General features: G+C 32.8%; 1 protein-coding gene across 1 annotated transcript in view; it reads left to right on the forward strand.

The window, feature by feature from the left end:
- LOC145248288 (DNA-directed RNA polymerase III subunit RPC2-like) overlaps nt 1–16,196 on the forward strand; it is a 191,372-nt gene extending 175,176 nt beyond the window's left edge. The window contains exons 27-30 of the mRNA XM_080110162.1: nt 4,395–4,491; nt 8,123–8,320; nt 15,073–15,162; nt 15,968–16,196. Of these exons, the coding sequence (XP_079966288.1) occupies nt 4,395–4,491; nt 8,123–8,320; nt 15,073–15,162; nt 15,968–16,100 (518 nt within the window). The 3' untranslated portion in view covers nt 16,101–16,196. The remainder of the gene's footprint in view (nt 1–4,394; nt 4,492–8,122; nt 8,321–15,072; nt 15,163–15,967) is intronic.
- The last annotated feature ends 4,197 nt before the right edge of the window (nt 16,197–20,393 follow it).

Below are 20,393 nucleotides of genomic sequence, written 5' to 3' on the forward strand. Positions count from 1 at the left end.
AGAAATTTCTAAAGCTCATCGAAAAACACTTCCCTGTAACCAATCCCTTGAACAGAATTTTCAATAAAAATAACCTAAAACTTGTTCTACAATTGTTGCAAAAATTTAAATAATTAAAGCACATCATAATAATAATAATAATAATAATAATAATAATAATAAACATAGACAGTAGGAAAAAAGATAAATAACAAAATGTGTAAAAAATATAACAACAATAAAATAATATTAAAAAGAACAAAAAATAACCAATAGAAATAGTAATAACGCAAACCCTAAAATTATATTATGAGTCAGTTGTAGAAAAACGTATGTGTAATTTTTTAGCAGCAATTTTTCTCCTTCGAATAACTAGAAATAGTATGTAGGTATGGCTTCACTATATTTTAAAACCAAATATTATGAGCATAGAAGCACATTCAGTAACAAAAATGCTGAATAAAAACAGCACTGGTGAACTATTGCTGGGAACTCAATAATCGAGTGAAAAATGGTATGGCAGGCCAGTACATGTAGAAATTTAGATGACGTGTATAGATTATGTCTGAATGAGAAATTTGAAATTCTAAACTGTAAAGACACCAAAACCGATTAAAGTGTAGAAGTGAAATAAAAACACTTGTATACTTTAGAAACTTTAAATAAACTTTACTTTAGAATTACAATACATAAAAAATAATTATTAAATAAAAAACTAAACTAACGCTAAAAATGAAACTAAAAAATACCTCAAACACACGCATGTGAAAATAAAGTCATCTATTAATCAACAAATTCACAAGCAGAATGAAGGAAGAGAGAGGTCCTGCCATTGGCTAATGAAAATGTTAACTCATGAGTGAGATTAACAATGAATCTGATTGGTTAGCTAGCTAAAATAAGCACCACATGTATATTTGAAAACACCAAGTAACATTAATTCCATGCATTTTAGTCTAATGACTTTTTATGAATGATGAAACATAGACAATTCTGTATAACTTAATTGCCATTTCTAACTTACATGGTAAGTTATCAAAAGCTAGAGTTATTCATTATTTTTGGTAAATTTTTACGTTAACGGCAACTCAACTTTAAAATGACAACTTTAATAGGTTTTCAGGTCTGACGAAAATCAATATTGCATTCAAATTTGAGGCAGATAAGTAGTTTTCATGGATATTAAGACAATTTTTCTCAATGTATTACTTAATGTCAGTGGCAGTCGCTATTCATAACATGGGAAGGAGGGGGTATTTTTGTAACATGTATGTGTATCAGTACTTGTTCAGATGTTGAAAAACATGGCTGCTAATGAAAACATAATGGATCACATTGAATAATAAACGTCTTAATATCCAGAAAACTACTTGTCTTCCCCAAATTTAAATGTGATATTTATTTTTAGCATACCCGAAAACCTATAAAAGTCGTCAATTTAACGGTGAATGGTGGCTTGCCGTTAAAGTAAAAAAAAAAATCATTATTTGAAACTTGAATTTTCATTGGATAAAATAGGACCTTTGCATTAAAAAAGTTTTCTTTTTTTTATTCTTATATGTGCCCTTGAATGCTGGTATGACAGGATGTAATGTTTGTTTCAAGAATGTACGAGTTTATGAATGTTATTAAAGCAGTAACAATTGTCCAGAATTCCCCTATATAAATTTTTTTTTAAATATGTATTATGTACATACCTGTAACGAAAAAAATATATCATATTCCTAAAATCACGTAAATTGATCAAGTAGTTTTATTTTTAAATAAGAAAATCAAATTTTATGACTATCATCTGCCATTTCGACAAAAAATCTCCAAAAACAAGGAAAATAACTCAACGATAATTCAAACTAGTGCGATTTATGTTGCAATATCTACTAATTTCTGTTAATCATTTAAAAATGGTTTTGTTTATGAGAATAAAATTACCTGATCAATTTACAGGATTTTTTAAATGAGATTTTTGTTTCGTCATGGGTACATACATCATACAGATTTTTCCTAATTTTTGTTTTTTAATATAGGGACAAGAACCGATATTCATTGTTTTTCATATTTCCACCATATCCACTCTTGGAATAGACATTACATCAACAACGTAATAATGCATTTTTAACTTTCAGCAAAGGTGATTATTTTATATAAAAATAAAAATGTTACTTAAAAGAAAGAAAGAAAAATGTAAATGTCTTTCATTGGCTGAAAAGTGGATTTTGTCATTTGATAAATGTCATTTATTCAAATTCTCAATGCTTTAATATTAATAACAAGAGACATTCTATATAATTATAAAACTCAAATAACCTTGTAACGATGTATGTAACCCACTTTCTGGTTTACGACATCCGGTTGTGTGCGCGCGCGCGCATGACCTGCACACTGAAATATTAACGTTATTATTTCAAAATTATTATTTAACATGGGAAGAGTGGGGTTTAAAGTAACTTAAACGTAATACAGAAATGAACGATGTAAAAAAAAAAACAAAAAAAAAACACAGATATATCAAAATTTGAATTTAACTATAAGTATTATGGTATCTGTTCAGTGCACATTTACCTATAAGTATGGCCAACCACTTATAATTCAGTAACTGTGAATTTTTTTTTTCCAAAATAATCAATTATAATAAACAGAACGACTCATAGATTTCTATCTATATTCTTTTTTCATTTTAATATACTTTCATAGAAATGTTTCTGTTATGTCACAAAAACTATTTTCTTTACGTCACAAGTGTCACGCTCATACATGAATTCCATAGCTAATATAACATACTGACCCAACGGGTCACGGGTAGTCTAGTGTATATATATATATATATATATATATATATATATATATAAAATATTATTACATGCATAGAAGTAAATAAATCAACAATCTTGTGTGTGGGTGTGTAAGATTCTACAAATAACCTATAATTAGTAAGTTTTTTTTTTTAAATTTTTTACTCTTATGACTTTAAAAGAATTCTGTTTCATCTTACACCTTTGGTCCTTTACAAAAAATTAAAAAACTTATGGATTTATGTGGGTTTCTGATGAGTTGTTTGGTCTACCTATACCATTCAATGAGACATGTGTAAGACATATCAAATAAAATATGAATGTGATTTATACATACTTGTGGTATTTGAAGTGTTTACAAATGATAGAATGATATGAAAATGCAATCCATTGACTTTTGGATTTATATTGAAATTCTCTAAATATGTTACTGTTTATATTGAAATGTTTCTTAAAAAATATAATGAACTGAAATTAATATAAAGTTAATTCTCTATTTTAAAGTGTTTTTATTAAATCAATATTGATGCTTATCAACATTTCTTTATTCATAACTAGTGGGGGTGTCCGGCGTTTCCCGGGTGGTTGAGGGTGTGTGTTGAGAAGAAAAAAATGTGATAGTAGGCAGGCTGGCTCGAATCCGTACCGCGAAAGAGGAAAAAAACGTGAAAAAAAGAGTTGGTAATTAATTTTTGCCCGGGTGACAAAAGACGAAATAAAAAAAATATTTAAAAAAAAAGAGATAAAGGTGGGATCGAACTCGAAAATGTAGGGTAATTAGTCTTTCTTGTTAACCATTATGCCAAAGAGGACAGTGAATTTATTGAGTTGGTAATTAAGAACCATAGGAGTCGGCGCAGAAATGAAAGTTACTTTTAAACTTGGCCGACGGTCAATTAAGCTTTCCACTTTCTGTCGTGGTATTTATTTGCTTCTCTATGAAAGCAACTTAGACACAAGGTCGTTTATAATGTGGGGGGGGGGGGGAAACCAGCGCCTCCCAAAAAGGGGAACTCTGGCAGTGTCTGAATAAGTAGCAATTATCTGCTATGAAGGGTTTCCCTCAATTGATCGAACCTAATTGACTTCATAACGTTCCAGCTCGGAAGGCCAGGCAGATGCCTTTGCTTTGGTTAGTTTGGCTTTATTTATATGAGAAAGACAAACACTGGAAATGAGAGAATTTTTTGAAACTTGATCAAAATAAAGATAGAGATGATGTCTGTTTGTAAATCATAGATATTATAATCTAGGCAGTATAAGGAAACTTCTCCCAGAATGTAACCGACACGAGAAGTCTGACGAAAAAAGATGAATTATTAAACAAAAGTTAAAACACCACATTATGAGAAAACTACTATGTTGAAGAAACCTTTTTAATGTATATGAATTCAATTGTTTGTGTTGATTGCTATTATTAATGTTCTTGAGTGTCTTATTATAAAGGAATCAATGATCTTTAAATTAATATTTAAACATCGATAACATTGACTTTTATAAATTCAACATCAGATGCCCTTAGAGATGTGTCTGTTTGCATCGTTATTTTAACTAGTTTGTTTACATACTTAGCGACTAATTCCATATATAACTAACCATTCCATTTTCTCATTTTTTTTACATTAGCTTTTGGTGGTGACAAAGTGTCTGACCTCAGTGAAGATCTTATTCGTCACGGATTTAATTACCTTGGCAAAGATTTTGTCACTTCCGGTATTACAGGGTGAGTAATTGACCAGTAACCATTTTCTCTGTCAAAAATTTTCTGCCTTAAAATTTTTAATTTTCTGTCAAAAATTTCTGCCTTAAAATTTTTCATTTTCTCTGCCAAAAGTTTCTGCCTTAAAATTTTTCATTTTCCTCTTTGTTACAAAAGTCTGCTAGGCATTTATTGAAGTGTTTGGAGAGGACAGTATTTCTTTATTTGTATGGCAAGAATGTGATCAAGCCCACATGCCTTGAAGGTGTCTAGGTTTTTTATGATATCACAGATATGAGAAGGTTTCATTTTCAGATCTATGAGTGTGGTTTCTCTCCATAAAGGAAAATTTGGGAAGGAGTCATTTGACAGGTTTAAGATGGAATTGGAGGTGAACTGCTGCATAAGCAGGTCAGCTTTCTCAATTGCCATGCAAGCGATCTCATGGTTGTTGGATAGTCTGGGAATTGTTGATTGTCCATAATTCACCACACTATTATAAATTTTCCAGAAATAATGAGTTCCTAATTTCTGCAACTCTGGTCACTTTAGTATGCTTTCTTTTTGCTGTGGTTATTTCAATCTTATATTTATTTCTAACTTCTATTAACTTTTCTTGATTTGAACTTGTAACAAATCAGTGGAATACATACTGCTTTTGCACAATGGCTGTTTCACAAGTTAAAGTGAAACATTGAAGAGAGTAGGGCTTGCTATAATGCTTCTGTGTGAGCTTCAGTACTTGCTTTGCACCATTCGATTGTCTCATTTGCACACTGTTCAGCAAGAAGAGAAAAGATATCAACCTATGGCGCCTCTCTGATGTTTTCTGATGGCTTCACAATCAGCCTTGTTATTTTTAATGGCTTCTCGGCTTGGGGTCCAGAACTTACGGTGATGACAACCACTATTACTAGGTAATCAATGTTTCCGAGTAGACTATGGGTATTTGTCACACACGTCTCCTTATGAAATCAAAATATGATACTAAACCTTGTGTCTGGAATCCTTTTTCTGACATATACCTGTTAAGGCTACACATCACTAACTAGCTAATGTTCAGATAATTCATTAATATTATATACTAGATAACTAGTGTTCTGACGTTGCCCAATAAAGTAAAATTAATCTGAGAAATTTCTGGCACCAGTGTTGAATATTTTGTTGGTTATGATTATTGTAAATGCAGACTACACAATGTTGATGTAAAATATTTGGGGGTGGGAGCTTTGCCATCTGCACTTGGGAAGAATGTCTAATTGTCAACCCGGACTTGGAAAAGTAGGATAATTAAAAGTCAATTTTGTCTGCTTTCAAACAAGAAGAAAGGCAATTGCAAAACAAAGTAATTTATTTTCTTTTATTATTTTACTATTTGATTATTGTTATCTTGTTTTGATATAATGTTTTGGCTGATATCTGAAACTTTTCTTTTATAGAAAAATCAAAATGAGAAATAAAAGGTATCAAAAGTCAGCAAAAAGATTCCAAATTTATTTAATTTGTTTTTAAAGACGTCATCTTGATTTTAAAATGGTAAATAAAAGAAAAGATGTGATTTTAGTGAAATTATTTAATGCCCCCCCCACTTCCAAAATAGTCCAGCAATCAGAAACAATAATTTATACTGTTTTATATCTATTGTAATCTTGTTTTTTTTTTTATATCTTCTGGCTGATATCAGAAATAGAAATTTCCAGATGAGAAATACAAAAAAAAAAAAAAATCAAGAAATAAACATGTATCAATAGAAAAAAAAAAAATCTGAATTCTGTTTTATTTATTTATTGTTTAGACAAAACTTATCTAAAGAACCAAAATGAAGTGCATTTAATTAACATATTTGTGTAAGCAATATCAAAAGAAGAAAGAGTGGGAAAAGGAAACACAAATGGATGAAATAGTTATTATATAAAGCATATGATTAAAAAATGTGAATGAAATTTACATGTTAGTGACCTCGTATTGACTTAGAAGAATGGGATCAATTAGCTATCAAAGACTCCAGAAAATAAGCAAAATGAAAGAGATACCTTTAAGTCAACAGCGGTTGACTTTCCATACGTATCTATAAACAAATAAATAACAAACCAGAGTTGTTTGGTTTTTCGTCACAGCCAATTTTTTAATATGGGGAAAGATTTTTTTCTGGGATCCTTGAAGCGTAATTTAGAAATATAAAAAAGTATTTGTAATGCCCAGGGAGTTGAAAGGAACATCAATTATTTAGGTTGAAAATGTAGTATGGTTAATAGGCAATGGAAATAAAATGCTGACGGTACAAAACCAAAAATTTGAAGTAGATGCTGATGTAAGAGTGAAATTATCTCTTGTGCAAATGAATGTGTTTGGAGAGGCTGTTTAGCTGGAAAAACTAAGAAAATTTGAAAGAAAATGAATATCTTTTGAAAACATGTATAAAAAATTTGACCTAAGTGGTTTATGAAACAAATTAAAATATAATAGCTTTTGGTTCTAAAGCTATAATAGTCAATGAAATAAGGGGAAAAATTGATTTTATTATATAAAATAATTTGTATAACACATGCCAGCATTTACAACAGACATTAAACCGGATATGGTGATGATGATAATTTAAATCGATTGTGAAAATGTTTGTGAGAAAAATATTGCTCTACTGATACTGTAAGCAGGACATTTATTTTTAGCTAAATTTTTTGAAACTCATATTGAAACTAATTGCAATCTTCTGGTAACATTGATGTCTGTAACTTTTGTAAACAAACCGAGATTCTTTTTGGCACTTCTTCCTTATTAAAGCAAAAATCGAAATGAATTTCAAGTAAACTCAATGGTATTTACACAATTGTCATGTCACAGTAACGAACATATTAAAAAATTACAAAAAAACGATAAGGTAGAAAATTATTAATGAAAACATTTTTAAAAGTGAAAATTGAATATTGCTAAATTGGCTGAAGATTTTTAAAGTTTTTTTTTTTGTTTTTTTTTTAGAAAATAATTACCTCCCTTTGTTACAATTCGAACTCTCTGGTTTTTTTTTTCTTTTAGCAAAATTCAATTTTTGCTAATTGTCTTTGAACACTGTTTTCATTAATAATTCATTTTCTACCTCATCATTTTCTGTAATTTTTTCATATGTTCATTACTGTGTCATAATTACATTACTCAAAATCACGATAATTAAATAGATATTGGTTTTACTTGAAATTCAATATTTTGATTTTTGATTTTCGAATTTTGCTATTATAACAAAGAAGAGCCTTCTTTTTTTATAAAAGACTAGCAGGAGTACTCGGCGTTGCCCGGGTGTTTGGAGGTGTATGTTGAGCAAAAAAAAAAAATGTGGTAGTAGGCAGGCAGGCTTGAACCTGTACCGCAAAGGAGGAAAAGAATGTGAAAATAAAAATAAACTGTAGGAAAGCATGTTATTATGTCAATAACAAAAATAACAAATAAAAATCACCAAAACCAACTTTAATACTATTTCAGTCCAACTTTTAAACTTTCACTTTATATGTTAGATTATTGTTGTGCCAATAACATGGCACAACAATAACAAATGAGAATTGGCTAGTCAAAAGATAACTTTATATAATAGATTTTTATTTGATTGTCGCAATTAGCATCAATTGTGAATTTTTTTGTAATGTTGTCTTATTTTTTGTTTCAGTGAACCGTTGTCGGCTTACATCTACTTTGGACCGATCTACTACCAGAAACTAAAGCACATGGTTCTCGACAAAATGCACGCCCGTGCAAAAGGACCCCGAGCTGTTCTCACTCGTCAACCCACAGAAGGACGTTCTCGGGAAGGAGGTCTTCGACTTGGAGAAATGGAAAGAGATTGTTTGATTGGTTATGGAGCCAGGTAGATAAACTGACACTTGGAAATTATAATTATTAATAATGAAACCTGTAGCAAATATTTTTTTTCCAGATATATATGAGAGAGAGAGAGAGAGAGAGAGAGAGAGAGAGAGGTTAAATATTTGGTAAATGAATTAGTAGAAATCTATTTACATGTTCCAAGGAAAGCAAGTCAAAAAACGACCAGAGATAGTTTATGATCATTTCAAAGACAGCATTGGGGAGAATTAGATTCAGCATTGAGTTGATGGGCAACTGGAAAAACAATGATTGAGGATTCATAATTATATATATCAGGGTCCCCTCTTTTGGCATTGCAGACAGACTTCAACAGAAAGGCAAACTAATACAGTTGGTGCCAGCGTGGCTGAAAGAGCTGCCGGAAAGATGTTGCAGAGTTTCACCATTCGCCTAAAGGAACTCCAGACCAGATTTTTTGTCGGGGTTTACTCCCTTCATGGTACACAACAGCCGAGTAATTAAAGCAAACTTTTCTTCCACCTTCCCTTGCTTGTTGCTGCTGCCACCCATGTTGTTGTTATTTTAAATTGTGACTGATGCATAAAATTTTAAAAACACAATGAAGGGAAAGAAATAAACAGCAAAAATGTCTTCTTCGTTTGTAGTTTGTGGAGGACAAGATGGTCTGCTTATGTTATAGACGATCCCATCCTCATGTTGTTAATGAATGGTAGTGATTGAGAAGCATGGATCGCATAAGGAAGAGACGAAACATGCCACATGCCGATACATGATAGTGAAAGAATGTAGATTTATTTACATAAAACTACACGTGAGGAAATGAATGTAGAGATAATAAGAATCAGAGTTCGTTGAGAAAGGAGTAAGGTTACTTGCGGTTAGTATTTGATGATAGGCTGACGGGTTAGTCAGGAGAGCTGGTTGGGTGGCCATGCCAACCAGGAGTGCGATATCGTCAATCTGGACTTGTTGAGAGTTCAGCGAAAACAGATAGAAATATACAGAACAGGAAGTGACGTGTGACTTGCCCTTTGGTGGCCAGGCATGTGTCACCAGAGTTAAAGGGTGATAATCGAGTTTAGCTTAAGGGTACCGTTATGTGTCAGTGTGTCCGTTGGCTGAGAATTTCAATTCCCACAAGTCGCTGCTCTTGTTGTTGTTGTTTAAATTTGAATCGATGCAGAGTTTCAAACGCATATATATATATATATATATATATATATATATTAGGGTAATCTCCTAAACTAATGAATGGCTCATTATGATATTTGGGATACATATTTTAGGCGACGATAACTAGTTGGGGCCTCAGTGCTTTATCCCTCTGTGTTGGTGTAGTCTCCCTCCATCACCACAGGTCACCACAGGACTTTCCACCTTGGCTCCAAATTTGCTTGTACAGTTTAGATGCAGTATCTGTTGCGCATCAGATAGACACCCCTCTGAACCTCCAATGCTCATGTCCAGTGGAGCGAACCTGCGACGACTGGCAGCAGAGGAAGCTGCAGCTTCTGGTCGAAAGTAATCTCAATGAAGTAAACAGTCACCTTATCGTGTCCGCTACTACGTCTTTTCTTTCTGAATGAGGTTCCATAGCCTTTTAAGGAAAACTGCAAGGCAGCAGTAAGATTTGAAGTCAGAGTTACCATCTCTTAACCTTTTGCTGTGATAAACAAGGCAGTACTGTTTGATTTTGGGAGTTGTTCCCCTAGTCTTTGCCCAACCAAGTGCACTCACAAGACAGTGGGATAGGGGTTGGTAGTGTGCCAGGGCATGCCCACACATCGGTGGGCCATAACGCACTACCTCTGGGGTCCTCTACTACTCAGAGATCTCGTACAAGTTTAGCCCGGGGCCACAAGACACCCAATTACTGCACATTGGCCACATATTGTTTTTTTTTAATCTTAATGAATATATGGACATATTTTTCTTTAATTTTTCATTATGAATTATGGTGGTGCACCCACCACAGCTCACACCTAACCCAAAAGAAACTTTAAAACAAAAAATTAACAGAAAAAAATTGTTCTACATCAAATGTTAAGTAACACATTTTTAAAAGGATTGGTGTACACACGTGTCAATAATGTGCTTAGTAAAATTCTAAACTATTGAACTTATTATGGAACATGCATTCTAAACAATGGGGAGAATAATATGGGGACATTATTTTTTTGTAAACTGTAATATTTAGAGGGAAAGGTGTCACCAAAATCACACTCCCCCACCCAAAAAAAACAAAAAACATTAAAATTTCAAACTAATGCCATTTTATATTTATTGCTTATATTCGTTCTTGGACAGGTATTCTACTAGTGTGTATATATATATATATATAATGTATATGTAGGGAAAGAGAGTTACAAAGATATGTATAAATATCTTAAAATTGAAACTTATCAAGATAAAAAGCTCAATATAGTAGATAGAGCAATTAAAGCGATAGTAGAAGGATGAAAGATAAAATTGAATAAATTACAATATTTATTGATCCATCAAAAATTCAAACAAAATTATTATAATAAAGAAAAATCCTTAACCCATGGATTTTCAAAGACAGGCTCTTTCCATCAGAGGATAAACATTAGTAAAATAGGCACCACTGGTTCGTATGAATTAAAAACTTTTTTTTTAAAAATTATATAAGAAATATTTCTGAAAAATAAAAGGTATTTTAATAGAATAACAGGTAAAAAGAATCAATCAATTAACCAGCCAGTTAATTAATGAATAAAATAATAATCTGTGAAGCCAAAGTGGTAAATTTTAGCATTAAAATTTAAAAAATCAAGTGTGAAAGAATTATTGTAAAATTTAAAAAGTCAAAAAGTCAAAAGAAATTGTACTCCACAAGATCCAAAAATTATCACCAATGCAATTTTCTTTATATTTTTTCTTCTGTTGAAGTTGTTTTTGCATAAAATTTTTCAATTCTGATTTGTTTGATTGCGTCAATGATGAATCATCTGTTGCATAGCTGTAATATTATTAGTTGCAGTATTTATAGGAGAAAGGGATAAGTTCAATGATAGAGCTTTATTATTAGTATTGGAGGATGGGCATCATCGCTTAATGTTAATGAGTTTCAGGTAGATGGTCAGACAATACCATTATGATTAGTAATGGTGAAATTTGGGTAGGGTTTAATTATTTAAGAGGACGGCTCACCAAGAACTTGTCTAATTAGATGTGAAAATTGTTATAGTCAACTGGGAAACAACCTCACGGTATTGTGTTACACTGATGCACAGTTCTTGGAAAGAAACTTTGTTCATGGAATTTTTAATTTAGTTTTATGTACAGATAGAGAGTAAGGGAAATTGTTGACAGTGGTTTTAGCATGACAAGTATTTGTTGCAAATATTTTACAGGGTGGGGGCATAAATTGAAACTCAGTCGAGCACCTGCCATTAAAATAATGATAGAGCAGAAATAGATTCACAATGTCTCTTCTGTGAAAAAGAGGAAGTAGGGAGGTAAAAAGGTCCTCAACCGCTAGATTTCGAAGAGTGTTTTGTACCCTGTTCAAAGACCTAATCATATGATTTTTACTCCAAACCGATCTCTCTCTGTCCATATATATATATATATATATATATATATATATATATATATATATATATATATAGCGCAATCACGTTGACATACCGCTTCTCGCCAGATCACCAAAGTTAAGCAACATTGAGCCTGGCCAGTACCAGATGGGTGACCATTTGGGAAGGGTAGGCGCTGTATGTACTGTGCCGAGTCGTACAAATTTCCAGATTGGTATCTGAAGGCGCATTAATTCACTGGGGGTGATGTATCCCTAGTCCTAGTTAAGATGTGCATCTAGGAGAAGGTAAGTCTGATGTAAAAACCTGTGTTGTACTGTGTGCTTTGTCTTGTGGCAGTCATCTGCATCAACAAGGATTAGCAGTAATAGCAAAAAGTGTGGTTGGTTCTACACAAAGCCTTCACCACTATAAACAAATCATCTGTGTGGATTTCTGAACAATTTAATTTGTTGTGGCAGAACCTCATACGTCAAAATCGATGGAAGAGTCCATCAGATATATATAGTTCATTTGCAGACAGCTGTTTTGCTGTATCGCAACTCTTCAGTATAGCTAGAAATATGTACGCTGTTATATTACATATTTATGCTATAAAATAAAACATCATGCATATATATTATGTATTGATTAATATATATTATGTATTGATTAATATATATTATGTATTGATTAATATATATTATGCATTGATTAATATATATTATGCATTGATTAATATATATTATGTATTGATTAATATATATTATGTATTGATTAATTGGCTGAACATGTGGTTGTCAGAGGTTCGTTATTAAGGAATATATTGAAGAATGTAGTGTCACGCCTTAATTGCTATTATTTCCAGATCACTCTAACCCAGAGTAAGAGTATCTTATAGAAAAAATATTTCAATTCATAAATAACTTAAAAAAGGAAAACAATTTCTGTAAAAATGGTTGACTTCAACATGAAAAATCTGAAAAGTGTTAATTGTCTGTATTTTTGTCCTAGACGTTGTATCAAAGTTTACAGTTACCCAAAGGTGCTAAGTTCAATCCTGAACGAAGGCAGTGAAAAATAACAACAAAACAGAGAATCAGCAACTATGTCCCAGAGCCTAGCTGAAGTCCGAACACGGTACTCCCGTAATAATAATAATAAAGGGTTGGGTTCAAGATTCCTAACAAACGGTTCCCCAGTTCAATACAAAACACCTGATGAAGGCCGGAGGGCAAAATGGCCGAAACGTGACTATAACAACCAAGATGAGGAAGTCAGTCCGACAATCTCAATAAACTGAAAAGTGTTGATATGCGTAGAATAAAATAATGTTTTTGATTTTGTGTTTGCAGAACTTTATACTGTTTATTCTCCCTTTTTACTAGTGGACATGCGGAAACACTTTGGTTCTTGTCCAGAATTCTCTCTGTATTTAAAAAAAAAAAGAAGAAAAAAAAAGAAGAAAAATCTGAATGTTGTACATACTAGTTACAAAACAAAAATATATTACAAAAATCATACAAATTAAGTCGTTTTATTGTTGTGAAAAAATTATTTTTAAGCAATTAATGGGAATTCATAGGCATTACAACATAAATCTAGTAAGTATGAATTATTGAGTTATCTCCATTTAAGACATTTTATTTACAAAATGGCAAGCAAGACAATTTATTGATACTCATAAAATTTGATTTTCTTATTTAAAAATAAAACTAATTTTTAGAATATGATATTTTCGTTTTATTAAAAAAAATTTTCTACACTAACCACCTGTCCTGCCTGAATTGAGCATGTGATCTTATTTGACCAATCATAAATCGGTATCTCTAAGGCTTTTTATTCCTTTAAAAACTTGGGTGTTAATGACCAAATAAAAACTGATTAAAAATGTCTCTTATCATAAAAGATGCTCCACCCATTCTTATTTTAATGTATTGAAATTATTAATAATGTAAGTGGTTCACCTAGGCAACATTGAGTGATCCTCCCTTCTTCCTCAAAAATATATGTAATTTAATTCGTTTCCAGGCAATGCCAAGCTTTATATCTTCCTCCTCTTCCCATTAATAATATAATGAAGCCTATATTTATTTTAATGTATCTCTGAGCAATGCCGAGATTCTTGTCTTACTCCATGAAGCATAGTATGTATTCTTTTATTATTGCATCTGCTCTATCTAGGATAAGTAATGCCAAGTACCTTTTCTAGTATGCCATGCTAAGTAAACACACCTATGTAAGATATTGAGCACTTTGGATTAACTTATATATAACTTTCCAAATATAATACTATGTTATTACTGTTTAAAAATAAAATTAATATTATTATTAGAAATGAGTAATTCAAATGCATAATTTAAGGTGTGCTTTAATATTGAAGAAAACAAACTGCAAGAATTTTTTGTTGGGTGAAGTGTATTCGGAAGCAACATTGAGAATGTTTTTTATGTGTACGAAAATACAAACTGTTAATCGGGATTGCGACTGGTTCTAATGTTACTGTGTATGTAGAACTGCTGATTGGCAGCTATTCCGTCATTCTGTTAAACTAAGAATGAAAGGGGATCATTTGTGATTTCAATGATTGAATGTGAGATGGTGAATATTTTTTTCGGTGACATGTGCACATATGGAACATTGTTCTATTAGCTGACCGATTACAATATGATAGCTTTCAAGTCCAATGTAAAAAAGTTCTTGTTGAGTCAATCCAAATTCTACTGGATCTACACCAATAACGATTACTAAACTACCACCTTACATTCATTAACCCTCATCCTCAAGTGCCCTCTGTGCCCTGATAAGGGGTAACTCCCTTGTAAAAAAAAAATGATTATGAAAAAAGCCCTGATGATTTTGGGTGCCATGGGAGGACTAAATTTAAAGAGCAAAAAAATATTTGCTACTACCTATGTGGGATTACATATTTGAGAGAGTGAGACAGGGAGGTTAAATAGTAACATTTATTAAACTGTAAAAAATGTGCATATTTTTGCATGATAACATGCTGCAGTATTTGCTTTAAATGGTGAGTTTTTAATATTTGTATAGGAATAGCCATATTGCTTTCCTATATTGGCGAAAGTTATGGGTGAAAAATCATTTTCATTTTATTAATAAAAGGAGATTTGGTAGTGTATTATAACTATTTAAAAAAAATGTTTCTTTTTTTTATCATTTAAAAAAAAATTTTGTTTTCTATTCATGAATGTATGTTCAATTTCCTTTTCAGTATGTTACTTTTGGAGCGTTTGATGATTTCCAGCGATGCTTTCCATGTAGATATTTGTGGAACGTGTGGTCTTGTCGGCTACTCTGGATGGTAAGGCGACACGTTTAATTATATGTTCATAACTATAAATTTAATGTTCCATATTAATTTTGTTTTCATACAATTAGATGATACTACAATGGAAAGTGCTTATAACCCCTTTATGGATCATGACTTTTTAATAACAAATAAAACAAGAGTTGTCTTTCCCTGAAATCACTGCTACCTGAATAAGTAACACATGAATTCTCTCCCCTTGCAGTCACTGCTACTTGAAGAAGTATATCATGAGTTGAATCCCCCTGCAATCTCTAGTCTTTGAATAAGTAATATATCTAATATATAAAAGGCTATATGTTTGTCTGTCTCCATATTTTTAAACTCTATCTCCTCCAAAACTAAAAGTCGCATTTTTTTATGGGTCTTTAACCGGTTAAAATAGTTTTTGATGGATTAAACTTGAAAAAAATCGTTATACATTTTGTACATTCATCTTAATTTATTTTTAATTTTAATTTGTAATAAGTTCATTTGTGTGTCACGTTGATACAGTGGTAACGTCACCAGCTTTGAATGCTACAGTTTCAGTTTCGATTTCTGATGGCACCCAAATGCTTCTTTTTTTATTTTTTACTTTTGAAATCATGACTCATATATATATATATATATATACACACAAAATCTCGACAAATTAAAATATCATATTTCCCCTCACCCTTCTACTAGTAATATATAAATACTTTGTCTCTAACTAAATTTTTATGGTATCCTTGAATACCATCTTTAAAGATTTTCCTGAACATATAATTATAAATGTTTTTATAACAATTTTTTAATTATATTTTTTTCCCACCAGGTGTCAGTATTGCAAGTCTTCTGAGAATGTGTCGACTCTCATGATGCCGTACGCCTGCAAACTTTTGTTCCAGGAACTACAGTCGATGAATATCACTCCAAGACTTTCACTCAAAAAATACAATGAGTTATGATGAAACCAGTGATTCTTATCAAATAAAACCTTGTTTCAAAATCTGTTTATTTTCAAAAGAAAAACATATTTTATAATAAAACAATAATGAAACCCATTTTTGTTATTGTTCAATAACTTTTTGTGGCAGTCTTTCAAAATATATCCTGCGAAAGGGATATATTCGTTTGAAGTAGCTGGGTGGCCTTAGCTCATTAATGATTTTATTTCTCATTAATGATTTTATAATACCATTTTAGAAAGCATATATATTACCATCACAATTAAAGTTTGTTGTCTTTCCATTTTCAATGATGGTTCATCAGTTTCTAAACATTGGGTTTCTCAACATTGCTATGTGGCACTATTTGCTAGTGCCATTGGTTGTTGTTATTTGTAGTTGTTGTCCCCCTCCCCTCTCCAACCACCATAGCCGGAGTGTGATTTGGTTGCATGGAGCGATACAAGAAAACAAGAACCACCATACAATTTCACGATTTCCTTTCTCGTCGATCGTTGGGAGCCATGAGGTGAGCACGTGTATTTTTTTGCTATCTGTAAAAGAGAGGGGGGCACTCCACTCTCCCTCAGCACTAGTTAGGAATAGCTAGGTAGTTAGCTTAAATAGTTCCTTCTTGTTAATTTTTAAATTGTAAAATATTGTAATATATAATGTGCAAAATAAACTAGTTAAGAATCATATATTTATACTACAATTCTGTTGCGTTGTTTGATCTGCCTTAAATGTCAAAACGGTGCCTGAAGACGATTCTAGTCGGAGGGACTCCAACATGAAAACGTCATCCTCAGAGAATGAAGAAACCAGCCACACCCAAATCCCAGGTGTGCCTTCCCTCTTCACCTCTTACAAAAAGACGTCTAAACAACTAATCCTCATATTCTCATATCCTATTGTTACAGGCCCTGTCGGTGGGGCATTAGAATACACCAATTGCCCCCCCCCCCCTGCAGAGGGTAAAAGTCCCTCAATGGGGGTCCTGGATATGACCTTAAACTATATCCAGTGGTGAGGCCTCAGCTTGCGGGCTTTGGGGAGTGTGGAGCCACCCTTTAATTGCCATTGCTCCCAGGTCCACTCTGACCCGGAGTGGTAGTACCTGTTAGGGTCACAACTATGGGTTAAATAGAAACCAACTTGAAAACAACAAATATATTCTATTAAAAAAATTTTCTTCAAAATCTTTGGATTCGGCATTAAATAACCCGAAAAGGGTTGATATGCCGTAAAACAAAAACAACCAACCAACCTATCGTTACAATCTGGTATCATTCCCAGAACGTTTCATGACAAAGGTTAACCTCACCAGGTAAACCACCTTTTTACCTTGTCACAGCTATATCCTGCGAAAGGATATGTTTGTTTAAAGTAACTGAGTGGTCTTGGCTATCGTATTCAAATAATAATCTAGTAAGTCACCTTAATGAATGAGTGTTCGTAGTCAGAGTTGATATATCCTTAAGTTTGAGGCTTATGGCATATCTTTTAGCATCTTCCCCAAGCTGCTATTCCAGTCCTTATTTATGGCTTAATCAGTCAATCATATTCTTATGAGGAAGAACCCGGATGTACCCATATTCATTACATCAAAATATATTTTTGTTGGCAGTTTATTTTTAAGAAACTATGTTGTTACATTATCTGTTTTTTGGTGGGAGGGGTGGATGATATTTTATCACAACCAGGATCCCATGAGAATTCCATGGTGCTTTCTCCATCAACAAGTATTTGCTGGCATTGGATTTCAAGGCGGCCATGTTGTAATCTGCAGTATCAGCATTCCTGTGGGGAATGTGTCTCGATTATAAATCCATCAATCTCTATCTTTTATATTATTCTTTACTTACTCGTCATCATCAGTGGCAGCAAAAGGTGGTGTTCCTTGGAATCTGAGTGACAAGAAGTCTCCCCAGATTTCCAGTACTCTTCCCATAATCACTGCAAATCATTTTGCATTCTTGCAGCAGCAGTCGTTGTTGAGATTTTGACTTTCTCAAATTCCAGTGCACTCTGGTAATTTGGATGTTGCTTTTCATCCTCCTTGACCATTCATGAATATATTGCTTGTTGATAGTGATGGACATGTTTTTGGAAAGGAGGTGAATGTCACAGGATGTGTTGCTATCATCGTCATGCTACTACTACTATAGTGGACCAAGGGTAAAACAGTCAATGTACCATCGTTTTTAATCTAATGTATACCAACACTTCCTCTGAGAACTGCTATGCAAAGTTCAAATCCTGTCAGATCTACTGTGATCATTTACATTTTAATATTTTGGAGGAAGGTATGAACCCACAATATTAACCCAAAAATCTTTTGATAAGATGACGACTGGTTTAAAGTAAAATAAGTTTTATGGATTTAGTTTTAGTTTGTCAGTTGATGTTTGGATAAATCTGATTTTTTTTTTTTGTTAACCGAGTCAAACTTCTGTATAGAGTTCATGGTGATTGTGCTTCAGGGTTGTTTGGGATGTATAAAGTTCAACTTGTTGATCGTAGCTATTCTTCATTAGCCTGCAGGATTGCAGGTTTTTGTTTGCTAACACCAAGAGCTGCAAGGCTTAGCGCTTGCATGCAAAGTCAGAAGGTTTCGCTCAAAATAGACAAAAGTGCAACATTGCCACTTTCACTCCAATGATTCACAGATTCCAAAAAGTGAAAGTTCCATAGAGGAAAAAAGCGAAATTCTTTTTAGTGGTCGTGTTAAGATAAGTTTGATGAGGATGAAGTTGAGATTGAAGCTCAGTCGAGCACTTTCTATCAAAATAAAGATGGAGTAGAGAAAGACTAGCAATGTCTTTTCCATGATAAAGGAGCTGTAGAAAAGAGATTATCCTCCCCTCACAACCATGTTGCCGGTCCTAATACCAACTCATCCTAGATTTTTACTGTAGACTGTTTAGCCGATTTGCAGTCTTATTAATGCTTGATAGCAGACCTGTTCACCATGGATGGACGAGTTCCAGACAGCATGACACTATGCCGTTGCCACCGCTCATCCCAACTAGAGCAGGCAATCAATCAATTTGATTGAAAAATATTACCGATTTTACCAATAATAAAAATATAGTAAGTATGGACCGTTTGTTGATACCCATTCAATCTTGGGGAATGTCGGGTTTCACTGCTAGTGTTAATGTAGAAAGTATAAACTTTGTTTCTTTTTAAAGATCAAAAGAGAAATATTAATATTTTTTTAAGGTCATAAGTTGGAGCTTATTGTTGGGCATTCTCCATTCATTTTGTATGAATCAGATTATTATAGTTGGCGTTCGTTTCCCTAATATCTTTCTAGTTAGAATTTTTTCTAGAAAGACATTGTGTATTTATGGGAGGGATCACACGAAAGTTGCCAAAATCTCTAAATTAAACTGGATTCAAACTTGGCACATCTAGGTTGTCAGTCTGTGTCACTAACCATTTGGCAACCATCACCTCCATGGCGATACTGATTAGGTCAATAATGGAAGATATCTCCTTTGTAACATTAGTTCTACCAGCAATGCGCACCGAATGGTGGAGATCGGAGCTGTTGGTGTTACATATTACTGGGCGTCATCATAAGCTTTTGAAGTTCGGGTTTATAGGTATGAACCTGGCTTCAGTGATGATTCTATATACATAGAGGTGTTAGATATGGAAGGGGACAGATATTGGTAATTAGAGGAATGACGTAAATAAGTTTTAAAATAATGTTTATTAACAGAAAAGACTAGAATTAAACCTAGTAATCAAAATTTAAAAGTGAATACATATTGCTATTTAGATGCGATCCCAGGAATTTAGTGAATTGTCATTATAATAGAGATAATTATAAAAAACAAAGATAGGTCAGTTAGAAATAAAAGACTGAGGAATTATTTTGTGTTGCCAAAAAGTGTGTTGGAAACATATGTAATATGTATAACCCATGTGAAAAAATATTCACATGTCTGAGCACGTTTTGATGTCACAAAAGAAAGATAGATTCACTGGACAAAGCGGGAGAGGGCAGAGCGGTAGCTCTAGATATATCTAAGACTTTTGACAGGGTATGGCATGAGGGTCTCCTCAGGAAAATTAAACCATACGGTATCGCTGGTAGATACTTAACATAATTAAATCCTTCTTAGATAAGAGAAAAATCCAGGTTGTCCTTGACGGTCGTACATCTAAACAATATGATATAAATGCGGGAGTGCCTCAGGGGTCTATCATTGGACCTCTATTGTTCCTAATATTTATTAATGACCTCCCTGACAAAACTGCCTCTGAGATGGGTATATATGCTGATGACACCACACTCTATAA

The sequence above is a fragment of the Euprymna scolopes genome, chromosome 26 (assembly GCF_053919585.1).
Source record: "Euprymna scolopes isolate OS-2025 chromosome 26, ASM5391958v1, whole genome shotgun sequence".
NCBI classification, from domain to species: Eukaryota; Metazoa; Mollusca; class Cephalopoda; order Sepiida; family Sepiolidae; genus Euprymna; species Euprymna scolopes.